At 44.2% G+C, this 20747-nt stretch overlaps 1 protein-coding gene across 2 annotated transcripts in view; it reads right to left on the bottom strand.

Moving 5' to 3' along the window:
- PARP8 (poly(ADP-ribose) polymerase family member 8) overlaps positions 1 to 20747 on the bottom strand; it is a 583039-nt gene that overhangs the window by 218232 nt on the left and 344060 nt on the right. For both annotated transcript variants that reach the window (XM_030193114.1, XM_030193115.1), the window contains one exon: positions 3502 to 3594. In XM_030193114.1, coding sequence (XP_030048974.1) covers positions 3502 to 3594 — 93 coding nt within the window. The remainder of the gene's footprint in view (positions 1 to 3501; positions 3595 to 20747) is intronic.

Here is a 20747-nt window from a genome sequence, read left to right as displayed (position 1 = left end):
TGTTTTTAATTCTTTCAGTTCTTCGTTAAACCATGGCATTGAGTTTTTTCTATGTGAGGTTCTGGTTTGAAGTGGCGCTATGTTATCTAATATTGTTCTGCATCTGTTATCCGATTCTTGCAGAAATTGGGGTGAGTCTACAGGCATTGTCCATTCGTCTGTGTAGAAGTGTTGCCAGAATATTAGTGAGTCAATTTTGCCTCTTGTAGTATAGGTTTGTTGTTTTTGTTGTGTCTTTTTTGTTTTCCAGTGGAGGGAAAGGTTTGCATTGTAGTGATCGGACCATGGCCTGGCTGTCAATTTTGTGTCTATTAGTGTGAAATTTGGTTCTGATGAGAATTTGTGGGTTATGATGTCTAGTGTGTGACCTTTCTTATGGGTGGGCTGTGTGTTTGGCCAGTGGAGTTCCCATAGTTGGAGGAAGTCTTTGTATTCACGTACATAGCTTGTGTTCGTATCTTCAAGGTGAAGATTGATGTCTCCTGCTATGAGAAGGTTCTGGGTGGATATACAAGTATTCGATATGAACTCCAGAAAGTGCGTTTGTGATTCTTGCCAATTGCCCGGGGGTCTGTAAAATAAGATTAGGTTTAGGTGATCAGTTAGGTTGGGGTGGTTGATTCTGACTGAGGCTATTTCGAGTTGGGGAAGGATAGATTCCGCTGTTGTTGAAACTGTAAATTGAGATTTATAGATTATTGCTATGCCTCCTCCTCTTTTACTTTCTCTTGTCCAATGGGTAATTTTGTATCCTGGAGGACAGAGCTCTGATATTATTGGATCTTTGGGGCCATGGATCCAGGTTTTGTTGATAAGAAGGAAGTCGAGATGATCATCTGTGATTCAGTTGGTTAGTGTCGTGGTTTTACTGACTACTGATCTGGCATTGATGTATCCTATTTGTATTTGTTGGTAGTGTTCAACTGGGTTTGAGGTAGTGGTAATTTTTATCAGTTGTCTGTCTTCTTGATGTATAAGTTTGTTAAGTCCTTTCATTCCTTTCTGTTGATGGTGATCGTGGCTAGTAGGTTTTTCGTGCGGTTGCTTGATGTTTTGGATGGTCATGTTGTGTATGGGTTGTGTGAGTGGTTTGTGAATTGTGGTGTTGTCTATAGTCAGGTTTGTGGGTGTGTGATGGGTTAATGAGAGACATTAGGTAATTATGAATAGTAATTTGCTGGTGTTCATATCAGTGTTAGTTGTTTAGTTAGGTTCAGTATGTAGTGTTAGTCGACCTTTGAGTTATAGTTAGCATGTAATATTATTCTGAGAGATGCCTAGTTAGTAATTAAAGTGCATTAAAGATCTTGCTTCATTGTTTACAAGATAGAGTTTGAGAGCACATCAGATATCATTAACATAGTAGTCATTACCGTATTGCTATAGTTCATCACTATATAGAGTGTTGCCGTATGCAGTGTGGTGATAAGCAGTGCTGTACAGGCAGTGCAGTATAAGCATTACAGTATGAGCAATACAGTACAGTATGGGCAGTATGTTATAAGCATTCTTAAACAACGATCTATATTAGCATTAAGTAGTGTCAGCGATGCAAAGGCAAACTCAGAAGGTTTCCAGGTGGTAATAAACCCATCAGCAGCTGAAACTCAGCTGCAGCAATCATGAGGCAGCTACGGGTGAGGCTAGCTGCCAAACTTCAAACCAAGTCTGTTTTAGTGGCTGCTCTGCAGCTTTCAGTCCTGTGTCTTGTCTGTCAGTATTCGTACCCTGTTTCAGTGGCTGCGTTGCAGCTTTCAGTTCCTGTCCTTTAGCTTGTCCATTTCCTGCTTTGTGTAGTATTGTCTGTCTGTGAGTCCTAGCCCAGTTTCCTGCCTTGCTGCCCATGTATATTCCTTTCCCCTCTGACCCTCAGTCCCTGTTCAGCCTAGTTGGTATCCAGTGCCTGCCCTATCTGGTAAGTCCTGCCGGCCGCCTGCAGCCAGGGGCTCAACTCCTGGGGAAGGGCGGTCAAGCGCAAGTGAAGTCTAGCTGGTTCTGTCAGAGTTCTGCCTTGTCTCTGGTGTGGGGTGGTTTTGCCTGCCACTGCTGCTCCACGGCAGTGGCCCAAGGGCTCATGAACCTAGTTTCTGCCTTGAAAGCCTGACAGTGGCATCACGATCCCTTGATGACGATGAGGAGGATGTCAAACCCATTCGCGTCCTCCGTGTCGGGTCCGATGGTGACCAGTCCTGGGGCCTGCTATCAGCACATGATGTCAAGGAAGGTGAAGACCTCCTCAATTCTGGTGCACTCCCAGTGGTTCATGAAGTCTGGGCAGCCATACGGTGCATGCTTCCAGTGCCAATGTCAATGAAATGGCCTTTAAGGAGCCAAAACGATTGTCCTGCTGGACCCAGCACACTTTCTGTGTCCTCTATTCTTGAAGCTGCTGGGAGTTTTCTTAGACATCGAGAAAAGAATCGCAGCCAAATTAAACTCCTCAATCTTGAAAGTAAAAAGGGGCACAACTCAAATTGAAGCCAGTACTCAGGCCTAAGCTGGACTAAAGAGTTGCGAAAAAAGGAAAAAAAAAAAAACCTTAAAGGGCCAAAAATGAAGAAAAATAAGTAAAAGATGATCAACCCATATGGGAAGGCACTTGAAAAGATGGGGGGAAAAAAACCATGCCGAGGGGAGATTGCAAAGACTCGTCCTCCTAGCCCTGTACTCATGTGTTGGATTAGAAGGCAACCCCACATGCTCAGTGGGACACTGCTAGAACTTTCTTTAGTCAATACACGCTAGGCAGTGTCCCCACCGGGCTCCATCGGATGACGTCACAAAACATGAGAATACATCTGGCCTGCTTATCCTCAGAGAAAGCTGTGAACCATTTTTAATGAATTAACCCTGTCTGGATCCCTGCATGTTTAATATTTGGGGGAGATGAGATGGGTCAGGTAGGTCACAAATGCCTAAGTTATAAAATATATATACATATATATATACCTTTTATTTAAACTGGGGAGTGTCCAAATCCAGTCTTTGAGGGACAAAAACTATTCTGTTTTTCCACACGTTCTTAATGAATATGCAGAAAATATTTGCCTACAATTGAAGCAGTACATGCAAACATGCTTCATGTGTATCCATTAGGGATATCCTGCAAACTAGATCTGTTTGTGGCCCTTGAACACTGGGACTTGAACACCCACGATTTAAAGCTTATATAATGTCTAATTCAATACTGGCGGTGGACAACAAAAAAACCTCTGACTGCCACTGGCTTAACAGAGTAACATTTAGTAACATAGTAGATGACGGCAGAAAAAGACCTGCACGGTCCATCCAGTCTGCCCAACAAGATAAACTTTTTTATGACTTTGCTGTGACCCACCTGACCTATTTTTTCTACCCCAAATATTAACATGCAGGGATCCAGACAGGGTTAACGTATACACATAGAAATAGGTGGGAAGAGAAAGAGAGAAGAAAGAAAATCTAGGATTGTGACCATAATATGAAGTACTGAGTAATCTAAAAGAAGTATCTAAAGTATACCTGTGCCCCAGTAGCAATATCATCAGCAGCTTCATTCATTACTCCTAGAGTCTGAAATGCAAATACGCAGAGCTCCCGTTCGCATACAGTAGGCTACAAAAAGAAGAATATGCATATCAGTTAATTTTGTATTATTTAGCCATAATACCTCCAATAATTACATTCTAAATGTTTTGCTTATTTCCTGTGGAGAAATGTTTGTGGTTATTTACTTTCTCTACATAAACACTGTACAGTATCCCTTGTCTGCTCCTGCTCTCCCATGGCCCATAGATTATTCTATAGAACATCCCAAGGTTCAAAGATTTATTGCTTTCATATGGGTTTTCATCCCTTTAGCCCAGCTTTGGGAATTGAGCTGAAACTGCACAGCACAGGAGGGAAAGGAGTGGTGGAAAGAGGAGTGGAATAGCAATCAGGCTCGGTTTGGATAATTTTGAGGTTAGCCCTAAGGTATCAACCTACAAAATATCTAGGTCTCTAAAACAAATCCAAGTGTAAGCACTTTTCCTTCAGATGCCTGATGAAATCAGCATTTTCTATGGACAGCAGTTACGCATTCAGTTTGACAGAACTGTAATTGTTACTGTATAAACAATCAACAGAACTTTCATATTATGCATCTTATTAACTGGAATATATTAGTATTTTGAGAACTTTGAAAAACTAGATAGAGTACAATAACATTTCTGAGTGTTCTCATTCTAGAAGAGATCTATCAAGTGAGACAAGCAAACACATGAAACACGGAAAATCCACCACTGCTCAAGGTGCAATAATCTTACATAAGAACAAACATACTGGGTCAGACCAATGGTCCATCTAGCCCAGTATCCTGTTTCCCATACAGTGGCCAAGCCAGGTCACAAGTACCTGGCAGAAACCCAAATAGTGGCAACATTACATGATACCAATCCCAGGGCAAGCAGTAGCCTCCCTATGTCTGTCTCAATAGATGACTATGGACTTTTCCTCCTGGAATTTGTCCAAACCTTTTTTAAACCAAGCTATGCTAAATGCAGTTACTATATCCTCTGGCAAAGAATTCCTGAGCTTAACTATTCATTGAGTGAAAAAATATTTCCTTCTATTTGTTTTAAAAGTATTTCCATGTAACTTCATTGAGTGTCCCCTAGCCTTTATACTTTTTTTAAAAAGAGTAAAAATCATCCGTCTCTTTTCCAAGCTGAAGAGCCCTAACCTCTTTAGCCTTTCCAGCCCCTTTATCATTTTGGTTGCTCTTCTACTATATCTTTATTGAGATACGGCGACCAGAATTGAATGAAATACTCAAGGTGGGGTCGCACCATACAGCGATACAGAGGCATTAGAGTACTCTTGGTCTTGTTTACCAACCCTTCCCTAATAATTCCTAGTATCTTGTTTGCTTTTTGGCCACAATCCTACACTGGGCAGAAGATTTTAGCATATTGTCTATGACACCTAAATATTTTCTTGGGTGCTGACCCCCAAGGTAGACCCTAGTATCAGGTAACTATGATTTGATTTGTTCTTTCCAATGTGTATCACTTTACATTTATCCATGTTAAGGGCCCTGTTTACTAAGCCATGCTAACGCTAGACACCCATAACAATATATGGATGTCTTTAGCATTAGCGCGTGCTAAAAATGCCAGTGTGCCTTAGTAAACAGGGCCCTAAATTTCATCTGCATTTGGATGCCCAGTTTTCCAATTTCCTAAGGTCTTCCTGAATTTTTCACAGTCTGCATGTGTTTTAACAACCTTGAACAGTTTTGTGTCATCTGCAAATTTATAAATATGTTAAATAGCACTGGTCCAAGTACAGATCCCTGCAGCACTACACTATTCACCCTCCACCATTGAGAGAAATGGCCATTTATCCCTACCCTTTGTTTTCTGTCCGATAACCAATTCCTAATACACAACAGAACATTGACTCCTATCCCATGACTCTCTAATTTTCTCAGGAGTCTCTCATTAGGATTTCTGCCAAAAGCTTTCTGAAAATCTAGATACATGATATCGACCGGCTCATCTTTATTGATATGTTTATTCACTCCTTCAAAGAAATGAAGCAACTTGGTGAGGCAAGACTTCCCTTAGCTGAAACAATGCTGAATCTGTCCTATTAAACCATGTTTGTCTACATGTTCCATAATTTTATTCTTCATAATAGTTTCCACTATTTTGCCCAGCACTGACATTAGGCTTACCAATCTGTAATTTCCCAGATCATCCCTGAAAATATTTTTAAAAATTGTTGTTACATTGGCCACCCTCCAATCATCAGGTATTATGGAGGATTTTAATAACAGATTACTAACAAAAAGATCAGGAATTTCATTTTGAGTTCTGTCAGGACCCTTTGATGCATGCCATCCAGTCCAGATGATTTACTACTCTTTAATTTGCTGATTTGGCTCAGTACGTCTTCCAGGTTCACAGAGATTTCTTTCAGTTCCTCCGCATCATCGCCCTTGAAAACCATTTCTAGTACAGGCAGATATCTTACATCTTCTTTTGTAAAGCCGAAGCAAATAATTCATTCAGTCTCTCTACTATAGCCTTGTCCTCCCTGAGTGCCCCTTTTCCTTCTTTATGATCTAATGGTCTCTCGGAGTCCTTTGCAGGCTTTCTGCTTCTGACGTACCTGAAAATGTTGTTACTGAGAGCTTCTGCCTCTGTAACAAGTTTCTCTTCATATTCTCTTTTAGCCTTATCAATGATTTCCATCTAACCTGCCAATGCTTATGTTGCTTCTTATTTTCTTCATTTGGGTCCTGTTTCCATTCTTTGAAGGATGTTATTTTAGCTGTAATAGCCTCTTTCACTTTACCTTTTAACCACCTAGACAGTGCTGGGGAGGAGCCGGCTGTCTTGGTACATGTGGGTACCAATGACGTACGAAAATGTGGGAGAGAGGTTCTGGAAGTCAAATTTAGGCTTTTAGGAAGAAAGCTCAAATCCAGATCCCCTAGGGTGGCATTTTCTGAAATACTACCCGTTCCACACGCAGGCCTCAAGAGGCAAGCAGAGCTCCGGAGTCTCAATGCGTGGATGAGACGATGGTGCAGGGAGGAGGGTTTTAGATTTGTTAGGAACTGGGCAACATTCTGGGGAAGAGGGAGCCTATTCCAAAATGATGGGCTCCATCTTAACTAGGGTGGGACTAGGCTGCTGGCGACGGCATTCAAAAAAAGAGACAGAGCACCTTTTAAACTAGATATGGGGGAAAGGCCGACAGTCGCACAACAGTGCATGGTTCGGGATAAGGTATCTTGCAAGGATACTTCACGAACAGGGAAGATAGGGTTTCTGGATAGTGAGGTTACATAAGAGGCCGTGGTAGGCCAGGTGCCCTTAAATACAACTAAAGATCAGACAAAAGATGGCAAATCAATAGTGTCAAGCACTAAGCATCATGCAATTAGGAACAACAAACATACTCTGAAATGTCTATATGCAAATGCTAGGCGTCTAAGAAATAAGATGGGAGAGTTGGAATATATTGCACTAAATTAAAAATTGGACATAATAGGCATTACTGAGACCTAGTGGAAGGAGGATAACCAGTGGGTCACTGTCATACTGGGGTACAAAGTATATCGTAGTGATAGGCTGGACCGTGGTGGAGGGGTAGCATTGTATATTAACAAGAGCCTTGACTCAGATAGATTACAAATTCAGCAGGACACAAATCACACCTTTGAATCATTGTGGGTTGAAATTCCATGTATAAAAGGGAAAAGGACGGTGATAGGAGTGTACTACCGTCCGCCTCGCCAGGATGAGCTGGTAGACGCAGACATGATAAAAGAAATCAGAGACGCAAACAAAATGGGCAATGCGATAATAATGGGTGACTTCAATTACCCAAATACAGACTGGGTAAATCTAACATCGGGATACGCTAGAGAGGTACAATTCCTTGATGAAATCAAGGACAGCTTTATGGAGCAGCTGGTGCAGGAGCCGACGAGAGAAGGAAAAATTCTAGACTTGGTCCTTTGTGGAGCGCATGATCTAGAGAGGGACGTTATGGTACTGAAGCCGCTTGATAACAGTGATCATAATATGATCAGTTTTGATTTCAACCTTGAAGTAACTATACATAGGAAGTCAAATACATTAGCGTTTAACTTTAAAAAAGGAGACAATGATAGAATGAGAAGAACGGTTAAAAAAAAAAAAAAAAAAACTTAAGAGGGGCAACTGAGAGGGTAAAAACTGTACAACAGGCGTGGATGCTGTTCAAAAGTACCATCCAAGAGGCCCAGGCCAAATATATTCCGCAAATTACAAAAGAAAGACGGAAGTCCAAAAGACAGCCGGCGTGGTTGAAAAGTGAGGTGAAGGAAGCTATTAGGGTTAAAAGAAACGCCTTCAGAAAATGGAAGAAGGAACAGTCTGACAATAACAAGAAGCAACATAAGGAGTGTCAAAGCAAATTCAAGGCACAGATAAAGAATAAAGGTACAGATAAAGAAGGCCAAGAGGGATTACGAAGAAAAGATAGCATTAGAGGCAAAAAAACATAGCAAAACTTTTTTCGGTATATTAAAAGCAGGAAGCCGGCAAAAGAATCGGTTGGGCTGCTTGTCGACCAAGGGGTAAAAGGGGCGATCAAGGAAGATAAAGACGTAGTGGAGAGATTGATTGAATTCTTTGCTTCAGTCTTCACAGAGGAAGATTTGGGTGGGATACCGGTGTCAGAAATGGTATTTCAAGCAGACGAGTCAGAGAAACTTACTGAATTCACAGTAAACCTGGAGGACGTAATGGGGCAGTTCAGCAAACTGAAGAGTAGCAAATCTCCTGGACCGGATGGTATACATTCTAGAGTATTGATAGAAATGAAAAATGAGCTTGCGGAGCTTCTGCTAGTGATATGCAATTTAGCCTTAAAATCGGGCGTGGTACTGGAAGATTGGAGGGTAGCCAATGTCACGCTGATTTTTAAAAAAGGTTCCAGGGGAGATCTGGGAAATTATAGACCGGTGAGTCTGACGTTGGTGCCGTGGAAAATGGTAGAGGCTATTATTAAAAACAAAATTACAGAGCACATCCAAGGACATAGAGTACTGAGACCAAGTCAGAACGGCTTTAGTGTGGGGAAATCTTGCCTGACCAATTTACTTCAATTCTTTGAAGAAGTAAACAAACATATGGACAAAGGGGAGCCGGTTGATATTGAGTATCTGGATTTTCAAAAGGTGTTTGATAAGGTACCTCATGAAAGGCTACAGAGGAAATTGGAGGGTCATGGGATAGGAGGAAATGTCCTATTGTGGATTAAAAACTGGTTGAAGGATAGGAAACAGAGAGTGCGGTTAAATGAACAGTGTTCACAATGGAGAAGGGTAGTTAGTGGGGTTCCTCAGGGGTCAGTGCTAGGACTGCTGCTTTTTAATATATTTATAAATGATTTAGAGATGGGAGTAACCAGCGAGGTAATTAAATTTGCTGATGACACAAAGTTATTCGAAGTTGTTCGCGAGAGGATTGTGAAAAATTACAGAAGGAACTTACGAGACAGGGAGGCTAAATGGCAGATGACATTTAATGTGAGCAAGTGCAAGGTGATGCATGTGGGAAAAAAGAACTCGAATTATAGCTACATCATGCAAGGTTCCACGTTAGGAGTTACGGACCAAGAAAGAGATCTGGGTGTCGTCGTTGATAATACACTGAAATCTGCTCAGTGTGCTGCTGCGGCTTGGAAAGCAAATAGAATGTTGGGTATTATTAGGAAAGGTATGGAGAACAGATGAGAGGATGTTATAATGCCGTTGTATCGCTCCATGATGCGACTGCACCTTGAGTAGTGTGTTCAATTCTGGTCTCTGCATCTCAAGAAAGATATAGTAGAACTGGAAAAGATGCAGTGAAGGGTGACAAAAATGATAGCGAGGATGGGACGACTTCCCTATGAAGAAAGACTAAGGAGGCTAGGTCTTTTCAGCTTGGAGAAGAGACGGCTGAGGGGAGACATGATAGAGGTATATAAAATAATGAGTGGAGTGGAACAGGTGGATGTGAAGCGTCTGTTCATGCTTTTCAAAAATACTAGGACTGGGGGGCATGCAATGAAACTACAGTGTAGTAAATTTAAAACAAATAGGAGAAAATGTTTCTTCACTGAATGCTTAATTAAACTCTGGAATTTGTTGCCGGAGAACGTAGTGAAGGCGGTTAGCTTGGCAGAGTTTAAAAAGGTGTTGGACGGTTTCCTAAAGGACAAGTCCATAGACCGCTACTAAATGGACTTGGGAAAAATCCACAATTTCGGGAATAACCTGTATAAAATGTTTGTATGTTTGGGTAGCTTGCCAGGTGCCCTTGACCTGGGTTGGTCGCTGTCGGGGCCAGGATGCTGGGCTCGATTGACCTTTGGTGTTTTCCCAGTATGGCATTACTTATGTACTTACACTGGATATAGTATTCTCTTCTTTCCACCTTTGTAAATATGTGGAATGCATCTGGTCTGGGCTTCCATTATGGTATTGTTGTACAACATTCATGCCTGATTTCAAGTCCTAACCCTTGCATCTGATCCTTTTAGCTTCTTTTTAATCACTTTCCTCATTTTATCATAGTCGATCTTTTCAAAATTAAATGCTGCTACAGTAGATTTCCTTTGTGGCTTCACTCCAGATAGTAGCTCAAACTTGATCATGTTATGATCACTGTTTCCCAGTGGATCTAACACCATTACCTCTTGTAATGCGTTCCACTAAGGACTAGATGTAAAATAGCTCCCCTTCTTGATGGTTCCTAGACCAGTTGCTCCAAGAAGCAGTCATTTATTACATCTAGGAATTTCATCTCCCTAGCACTCCCTGATGTAACATTTATCCAGTCAATATTGGGGTAACTGAAATCACACAGTCAAAATAACAATTCTACATGGGTGACCTGTGTCAGAAAAATTGCTTAAATCCTTAAAAAGTGGAGAAACAAACACCTCAGTAGAAAAGGAGACACACCTATCTATAAGGCAAGCCTTCAGAATATAGGTGGCTCACAATAATCATCAGTCATAAAAAGACCACTACATTTTCTGGACCAAAACTATCCTTATTAATATTAAACAATTGTTAGTGAACAAATTTATGAAGGACAACATTAAAAAAATACGAGATAGTTCAATAGTTTCACCCTTGAAATCTCCCCCCACTCCCTCCCTGCTCCCTTCTACCCAATGAAAAACACCCCATAGAATCCAGATTTCAACACTGCCCAGGAAAAGGAAAAAGGACCAAGCCACAGCCGCCACACCAGCTAAAGGGAAGGAAGAGTCTCAGACTTCTCTAGATTTAATTTGAACCTAGCAAAGTCCCCATATTCATGAAAACATTCTATTAATGCCTCCAAAGAAGTCTCTGGGTTTAGTAGGTGGAACAATAGATCATCTGCAAAATCTGCTACCTCGAAAATATGAATACCATTGCCCCATGTAAGCCGCATTGAGCCTGCCATGAGTGGGAAAGTGCGGGGTACAAATGCAACAAAAAAAATGCCTTCTATCTCAGGGTTATTTACAATATCTCGGATAAGAGGGTCCAGGGTTAAAACAAATAACAGTGGGGAAAGGGGGCATCACTGACAGGTTCCCCGAGCAATGCTAAATGGGTCAGAGAACACCCCATTCACCCAGATTTGAGCTTTAAGGGAATCATAAAGGTCTCAATACCACCAAAGTGATCTCCGAGGCCATACTTCCGCAATGCGGCTAGCATAAATTTCCAAGACACCCTATCTAAGGCCTTTTCTGTATCAAAGCTCACCAAAAGGGAATACAGCTTATTACGATGAACCACTTCTAGGGAGCCCAGAAAGCTGCATATATTCTTAGACATTCACTGCTCCCTGACAAAACCCGCTTGTGGTTCTGCACTCAGCTGAAGCAGTACACCAGCCAAACAGCCATCACCTTAGCTAGAAGTTTAACCTCCAAGTTAAGAAGGAAGATTGGACGGTAGAACTCAGAGTGATCCTTACTTGACTTTGGCAAGACCATAATTTGTGCCATGGAAAGGAAGTCTGGCATGCTTGTCTCCATTATCATTGAATGAAACATTTCTGTTAAGGGGGAAGAAACATAGTGTTGGAGTATTTTATAAAACTTTGCCCAAACTCCATCGGACCCCAGGGCTTTATGGTTAGGACTATCCTATATAATAATTCTCACCTCCAACGTTCCATGCTTGGGACCGTGGGTCCCTGGCTGCAAGTGGTCTGCGAGGCAGACACGCAGGACGTCACTGACGTCAACACAGCTGATTGCAAGGCAAGAGGAGGAGTAGGGAAACACGCGCAGCGTGTTTCCCTACTCCTCCTACTGCCTCGGAATCAGCTGTCACCCCCCCCCCGCGCTATGGCTCCCTCGAAACCCACCCCCTCCCGCGAACCTGTCGATCCCCCCCCCCCCCCCGCCGGAATGCCGAAAACTGCCGCCGCCGTTGTTGTGCTACCTTCCCTTCCCGTAGGTTGTTCAGTCATCTTCTTAGAAAGTTTAACTCTGTGCGTCTGACGTCAGACGCACGGAGTTAAACTTTCTAAGAAGATGATTGAACAACCTACGGGAAGGGAAGGGAAGGTAGCACAACAACGGCGGCGACGGTGGCGGCAGTTTTCGGTGTTCCGTGGTGGGGGGGGGGGATCGACAGGTTCGCGGGAGGGGGTGGGTTCGAGGGGGCCGTAGCACGGGGGGGGGGGGGGGGGGGGGATTGCCTGCCTAAGGCCCGTTTCCTTGCCTACAGAAACGGGCCTTTTTTTACTAGTGACTAATAACCAATTTAACTTTATCCACCGAAATGGGTCTTTGAAGGATCTGGACCGAACCTGCATCAAAAGAGGGATGATCCATTCTATTTATTTATTTATTGCATTTGTATCCCACATTTTCCCACCTCTTTGCGGGCTCAGTGTGGCTTACAATAAGATATGAATAGTACAAATATATTTGTAACAACTTGAATATGGAATACATTGTGCAGAGTTGTGTGAGACATTCGATTATCATTAGGAATATAACAATGGGACATCAACATAGAAACATTGGGAGGAGACAGTGGGACAATTGATTACAGGATGAGGGATCTGAAGTGGATGTATGTTGCATTGATGAACAGTGAGTATGGACTCTATGTGTTTTGGTTCTTTCCGTAAGTTTGTTCAAACAGGTACGTCTTCAGTAGTTTTCGGAAGGAAGCTTGTTCGTTAATCATTCTTAGGTTGCGCGGTAGTGTATTTTAGTCAAATAAGATGTACCATCCAAATCCAGTTCCAAGTCTGAAGTGTAAAGAAAGGCGTAATATCTATGAAAAATGGCAGCAATATCTTTATCATTGGACATTAAGGAACCTAAGGAATTTCTCAAGGATTGGACCCTTTTACTTCACTCCCACCAATCTAGCCAAAAGAGTAACCATTTTATTACCATGGCAGTATAATTTATACTTGTAATAAAACCGGGATTTCACTGTCCTCTAGTGAAGTAAAGTGTTCAAAGTTGTTCTCTATATGCCCAAGTAGGGACCCTTCCATATAACCTATGCTGGGATTGGAGTAATCATTCCAACCATAAAATCTCTCTATCCAGAGCCCTACGATTTTGCACCATATAAGCAATCATCTCTCCTCTGAACACCACCTTAGCCATATCCCAAAACAATACTGGGGTATTCTGATGTTGGGCATTGAAGGCCTCATAGTCCTTCCACGTAGCTATCAATGATCATCAAAGGTGGTATTGTAAAAAAGATCTGAGGGGAACTGCCATGGCGGAGAGTCAAGCCTGTTCCCTATGGGACACCAAAGCAACCATACCAAAGCATGATCTGAGATTTGGTAGGCATCAATGTCTGCAGAACTGATACCTGGAAAACAAAGACTGGGAGACCAATAAATCTATGCTGGACTGAGAACCATGGGGTCTTGAGAAATGAGTATAATATCGGGTCATAGGATGCAAGACCCTTCATATATCTAATAAATTCAAGGCCCCGTAAAGCAGTGGTATGGCTTTAATCAAATCAATCTGATCAGATAAATTTGGCTTCCAGAATTCGACTTCTCAAAATAAGGATGTGATCCGATATTGAAATCCCCTCCCAGTATCAAAGGGCAATCACCCATAAGAACATAAGAATAGCCAAACTGGGTCAGACCAATGGTCAATATAGCCCAGTATCCTGCTTCCAACAGTAGCCAATCCAGGTCACAAGTATCTGGCAGAAACCCAGTAGGTAGCAATATTCCATACTACAAATCCCAGGGCAAGCAGTGGCTTCCCCCATATCCATCTCAATAAAACTATGGACTTTTCCTCCGGGAACTTGTCCAAACCTTTTTTAAACACAGGGACTGCAGAATATTAGTATTATGAGAACAATTCAAGAGTCACATTATAAACACTTTAGGCAATTGATCTCCTTGCCTTTTCAGCCCAAGCTATGGGTTCATTCGATCTGAAAAGGGACCAACATTGTCCGGATCCACCAGAGATGTATGAAACAAGGCTTCAAGAAAACCTCTCAGTTCTGCATCTGTGACCGATTCCGAAACACCCACCACCCAGAGGTTATTCCGGTGCAAGCGGTTTTCCAGGTCATCGAGTTTGTCTTCCAGGGCCTGCACTTTGGCTGTAAGCTTATGACGTACTACCAACGCAGCCTGTGTGGTGTCCTCCACTTCAGGCAACCGCACCTGAGCTCCAGCGTCCACCTTGAGGCTCTTTAGATGCCCCTCCACCAAATCCAACTTATCAAACAATTTCTGGAATTTGTTTCTCCAGGTCTTTTCCATAATCTCATGTGAGATTTCAGCTGTTCAAACGACCTAGAGAGCTAGCAGCATCTGCTATCTTAGTATCCAGGGTGCGAGTTTTGCTTCAGTCCCAACATGATGGTTTGGGTGCCATAAATAGTCCAGAGGAGAGTCTCATCCAAGGAGAGGAAAGTAAAGACTTCTAAACAAAGTCAGCACAGAAGATGGTGAGGCGAGCTCTGACAATCAAAAGCAGCAAACAGAATAAGTGCTGTCCACCAGTGGTAGTTAAAGTCTGATAGCACATCCAGACCACCACCCGAGGTCCAAAAGATGCAGGCACAAAGCAAGAAAAAAGGAAAATAGATAGATAAATAAAAATAAGGGAGGAGGGGAGCCCAAAGAACATTTCTACCAGGCCAGCTAAGCAGGGACTGCTAATGGAAAAAGAGTTCCTCTCCCGGCTCCACCAGCTACCAGGTGCTGCTCTCTGGACCTCCAATCCTTCCTGGTCTCCAGAGAGATTTCAGGGTCTTCCAATCTTCTTAATTTGTCTGGAGACAGGCACAGCTGGTACCGCAGGTTCCGTGAAGCCCTCCCCAAAAACCACTGAAATGCCATTCTCAGTTATACCCAGTGCTTCCCGTGTTCACACCTACGCTGATGCGGATTGTCAGATACCACCAGCGGAGGGGGAGCAGGACTGATTTGTGCCGTGGTCTTTGCTCTGTTGGCAGCCCTCCTCTCTCCGTATCAGCGCCCTGGGGTCCACAGGCACTAGCAGGGAGAAAAGGGCTCGGTGCTGGTCACTGGTATGGGTGGGACAGCAAATCTCGGAGGAAGACCCGGATGCTCAGCAAAGTGCAGCCATCGTGGCTGCAAGCTCCACAGGAAGTAAGCTGATGTATCTCCTTTTTAAAAGTTAAAGTCGGCAGCCTGGTTCCATTCCGGTTAAGGTGGAGTCCATCCTTTCGGAATAGATTCTCCCTTTCCAAGAATGTTGCCCAGTTCCTAACAAATCTAAAACCCTCATCCCTGCACCATTATCTCAACCACGCATTGAGACTCCAGAGCTCTGCCTGCCTCTTGGGTCCTATGCATGGAACAGGGAGCATTCTGAAAACACTACTGTGGAGGATCTGGACTTCAGCTCTCTACCCAAGAGCCTAAATTTGGCTTCCAGAATCTCCATTCCACATTTTCCTATGTCATTGGTACCCATGTGTACCAAGATAGCCTGCTCCTCCCCAGCACTACCTAAACGCCTATCTATGTGACGCGTGAGGTACGCCACCTTTGTACCAGGCAGGCAAGTGACCAGGTGATCCTCACGTCCATCAGACAACCAGCTATCTACACGCCTAATGATCGACAGCTGTCTTAACCCTTCCTGCCTAGGCAGAAGTTCTTGGAGACATATCCTCAGTATGAAAGGATATTGCATCCCCTGGTGGGAAGGTACTGGCTACAGGAGTACTTCTTACTTCACCTGGGTGATGCTCTCTTTTTTGGAGACCTCCCTCCTCCAAGGCAGCATAGGGGCTGCCAGACTGGAGTAAGAATATCTCTATAATGTCTCTGTTCTCCTCTTAAACCTGTCTGTCTCTTTCAGCTCCTCCAATGTGCTACTCTAGGTTCAAGAGAATGGATTCATTTTCTCTGAGAGGAGTTCTTTGCATTGGACACACACATATAAACCTTCTCGCTATAAAGCTCAACTAGTGCCAACTTCCTACCTGGCTCTCCCAGGACAGACAGGGAGGAAAGAGGGCTCTCGTCTGGGACTTGAACCCCAGACCTCACACACCCAAAGCAAGAATCATATCCATAGAACAACCTCTGCTTCTACTACTAAATGAAAATAGTATCAATATTGAACCATCTCAAAGATGTAAAACCACGGTTCTTTTCCACACAATGAGAAACCAAAGGGGCAGTCAAGGCTCAGAAAACATATTTGTAAATCAATGAATACTGTAGCTGTTTGAATTGTCACATAATAAAAACCTCTTTGTGTACAAGACTAAGGACCCAACTTCAAAGTCTAAGGGGCCCTTTTACTATGCCGCACTGAAAAATGGCCAGCGCTGTTTGTAGTGCATGAGTTTACCACGTAGTTGCCACTTTTTGACTGGGGGTAAAATGGCCACATTTGTATTGCATCTTGTAATGACCATGCACTAATTTCCCAATTAGTGCATGGCCATTAGCACAGGAGCTCTTACCAACACATATTTACTAGATGGTAAGGGCTCCTGCGCTAATCTCACACTAATAGGGCAGCGTGTGGCAATGTACCTGCACTACCCAATCAGCGCAGGGCAAGCCTACTCTCCATCCATAGACATGCCTACTCTCCATCCATAGACATACCTACTGAACTAAAAAAAAATTAGAAAATTTTTTTAGCGCAGAATTAGCACACTACTGCAGGATGCCTCAGTGCACCCCGCAACAGTGCTTTTTGGCGCACAATAGCCCATGCTAATACCTACCACGGCTTAGTAAAACGGTCCCTAAGTTTTATTCTATGGGTATGGGTCATGCATTTGATATACTGCCTCTCTGTAATGCTACCAAAGCGGTTTATATATTATAAAAGTACTTTCTCTGTCCCTAGTGGGTTCATAATCTAAGTTTTGGGCACAGAACGCTGCTCCTTTTTACAAACAAATGCAGTTAAATCTGTTCCACCAGGGGAAAAAAAGAATTAATTTTATTTCATGTACTTCCTGGTCTGAAGAAAAAGGTACACAATATTCAAGTTCATAAAACATGATATAAACTGTAACTTAATACAACACTTAAAAGGTATTTCTTAATAAATTTGAACACCAAATTTAATAATCATGGATCTAATTTATATGCTTCTGTCAGAGGGTCATTGTGAGAGATAGTTGGCTGAATATCTTTTCCCCTGTCTCTAACATGGTAAAATTATGTATCATACCTGATAATTTTCTATTAATCATAACAGATCAATCCATAGACTGGTGGGTTGTGTCCATCTACCAGCAGGTGGAGATAGAGAGCAATCTTTTGCCTCTCTATATGTGGTCATGTGCTACCAGGAAATCCTCAGTATAGTCAGTGGCGTAGCTAGGGTAGTTGACACCCGGGGCCGGTCATTTTTTAACACCCCCCTCCCCCCAAATCCAGTACTAGGCATACCGAGAATACAAAACACTCAGGACCTATATATAGAGCAATTATACCATACCATAAGCAGTAATTTGTACGAGTCACACAAGGAAAAGGAAAGCATCTTAAACACTACAGTGAACACTAGAACATCAATTCACCTATTGTAAAACAAAAACAGACAGACAGATTAGTACACATCGTCAATCCTGTACAGTCAATGCCAACCAAAAACCATGTCTTTTTCACAAACACAGATACACCCTAATCCACTAAAGAAAAAGTAATAAACATTCTATTTAGACAAAAATTAAACTGAACCCCCGGTGCCAGACTCTGCATACAATGAAACACCACAGAAACAGAAAATGTCCCCTAGTACTGTGCAAAATATAAAGACAGCATATGTAAATTTGAAAAAAACTAACAAATACCAATCACCACTTTACAAATTAAATAGAAATAAAACAAATACAGAAAATAAAATACCATTTTATTGGACTAATACATTTAGCTTCCAGAGGCCAAAATCTCCTTCCTCAGGTCAATACAGTATAGTGCTGTTACAGTATCCTATCCTGACCTGAGGAAGGGGGTTTTGTTCTCTGAAAGTTAAGTCAAAATGTATTAAAATTAGTCCAATAAAAAGATTACCTTATTTACATGTTAAAGCAAAAAAATAAAAATATGTATTTTATTTACAGTTTGTTGTCTCTGGTTTCTGCTTTTCTCATCTTCTTTTCACCGTCTTCCTTCAATCCAGCATCTGTCTTCGCTCTCTCTCTGCCATTCAGTGTCTGCCCTCTCTAATGTCCCTTCCATCCACTGTCTGCCCTCTCTCTCTGCTCCTTCCATCCACTGTCTACCCTCTCTCTCCCTTCCATCTACATCTGCCCTCTATTTCTGCCCCTTCCATCCACCATCTGCCCCAGTCTGCCATCTCTCTCTCCTCCTTCCATCAACATCTGCCCTCTCTCTCTTCCATCCACATCTGCCCTCTATCTCTGCTCCTTCCATCCACCATTTGACCTTTCTCTCTACCCCTTCAATCCGTCTGCCCTTCCTCTCCCATCCATCCAGGGTCTCCCATCCATCCAGGGTCTGCCCTCCCTCACACTCCCCCCTTCCATCCAGGGTCTATCCCCTCTGCCTCCTCTTTTCAGCACCCAGTTCCAGCCCCCTTATTCCACCTGCCCCTAGTTCCAGCCCCAGCCCACATCTCCCACCAGCCCCCCTTTTCAGCCCCACTATCCCACCAGTCCCCAGCCCTTTTCTTCCATTAGTCCCGAGCTTCAGCCCCCCAGCCACTTCTCCCTGTCCCCTTTTCAGCCCCCAGTTCCAGCCCCCTTCATCCACCACATGCCTTGCATCCCCCCTTTTCAGCCCCAGACCCATTCTCCCACCTGCCCCAGGCATGGACCCATTTTCCCTCCTGCCCCTTGTCAGACCCCAGTTCCAGCTTCAGACCCCTTCTCCCATCTGAGCACTTCCCTCTGAGCACCCCCACCCCCCCCCCCAATCCCCTTCTTCCCTCTGAGCACCCATCTGAGCTCCCCCACCTCTTCCCAATCCCCTTCTCCCCTCCGAGCACCCATCTGGGCTCCCCCACCCTCCCCAATACCCTTCTCCCCTCTGAGCACCCATTTGAGCACCCCTCTGGGCTCCCCCCACCCTCCCTCCCCAATCCCCTTCTCCCCGCTGAGCTCCCCCACCCTCCCCAATCCCCTTCTCCCCTCTCAGCACCCCTCTGGGCTCCCCCTCACCCTCCCTCCCCAAACCCCTTCGCCCCTCTGAACATCCCTCTGGGCTCCCCCACCCATTCCCCTTCTCCCCTCTGAGCACCCATCTGGGCTCCCCCACCCTCCCCAATCCCCTTCTCCCCTCTGAACACCCCCACCCCTTCTCCCATCTGAGCTCCTCCTCTCCCATCTGACCCCCCCCCCCCCCGACCTGGTCCCGTCCCCCCATCGTGGAGAGCTGACAGAGCCCTCATCTCCTGCCATCCCCCTTCCTTTTTTTTTAATCCATTGCAGCGACGCAGGCAGCGCTTCGCATCTGCCCTGTGTGTGCTGTGAAGAGAGAAAATCATCTCACTGGCGTCGGGCCTTCCCTCGTTGTGTCCCACCCTCGAGAAAATAGGAAGTTACCTCAGAAGAGGGCGGGACACAACGAGGGAAGACCAGACGTCAGCGAGGTGATTTTCTCTCTTCACAGCACACGCAGGGTAGATGCGAAGCGCTGCCTGCGTCGCTGCAATGGATTAAAAAAAGGGTGATGGCAGGAGACGAGGGCTGTCTGGAGCACTCCCCCAACCCGCCGACACCCGGGACAGACTGCCCCCACTGCCCCGCCCTTCCTACGCCACTGAGTATAGTCGATATCAAAGCTCCATCAGCAGGAATCACCAAACAAAGAATTACACCCACAAAGGGACACTGCGCCACCCAACCACCACCAAAGTGGGGGGGGGGGGGCACCCACACCCGCCAACGCAGGGGGAACTGGCATGTCCTGCAACCACAACCGCGGGAGAAGTTGGCTTAACCCATCACCGCCAAAGCGAGAGGGAAACAAAGCTACCCTACTACCGCACGAAGCGGGAGGGAGCACTGGCATAATTTAGTTATGAGTCCAACCACCGTCGGAAAAGGGGGGAAAGAAGCATCAGCTCACTGTAACACAAAGTCGTTCCAAATCCAGGGAAATCCAAGTGAAAGAACTTGAACTCGAAGTCCTCCTCAACAGGAACTGAAGTCTAAACTTGAACCTGAAATATAACCGAACTAGAACAAACAGTACAGATATCTGGGAGGGACAATGGATTGATCTATGATTAATGGAAAGAAAATTATCAGGTATGATACATAATTTTACCTTCCATATCATCAAGCAGATCAATCTATAGACTGGTGGGATGTACTCAAGCAGTACTCACCCAGGGCGAGACATGGAAATCCCAGAACGCAACACTGAAGCTCCAAACTGGGCCTCGGCCCGTGCTGCCACGTCCAAGCGATAATGCCGTTATAAGGTATGAGCTAACGCCTAAGTCGCCGATCTGCAAATCTCCTCCAAGGAAACGGACCTGGACTCTGCCATCGAAGCCGACTGTGCTCTAGTAGAATGAGCCTTCAGCTGGATAGGCGGCACCTTCTCTGCGGCCACATAAGCCGCCGCAATCGTTTCCTTGACCCAACGTGCCATGGTAGGTTCAGATGCCTGCAGACCCCTATGGGGGCCCGTGAACAGCACGAACAGGTGATCCGACTTACGGAAATCGCTGGTCATTTCCAAGTATCTGATAACTCGTCTAACATACAGGCATCTGAGAGCACGATACTCCTCTGGATA

Source organism: Microcaecilia unicolor, chromosome 2 (assembly GCF_901765095.1).
Source record: "Microcaecilia unicolor chromosome 2, aMicUni1.1, whole genome shotgun sequence".
In the NCBI taxonomy this organism is placed as follows: domain Eukaryota; kingdom Metazoa; phylum Chordata; class Amphibia; order Gymnophiona; family Siphonopidae; genus Microcaecilia; species Microcaecilia unicolor.
Note: the sequence above shows the minus strand (reverse complement) of the source record. Positions and strands in the feature narration are given on the sequence as shown.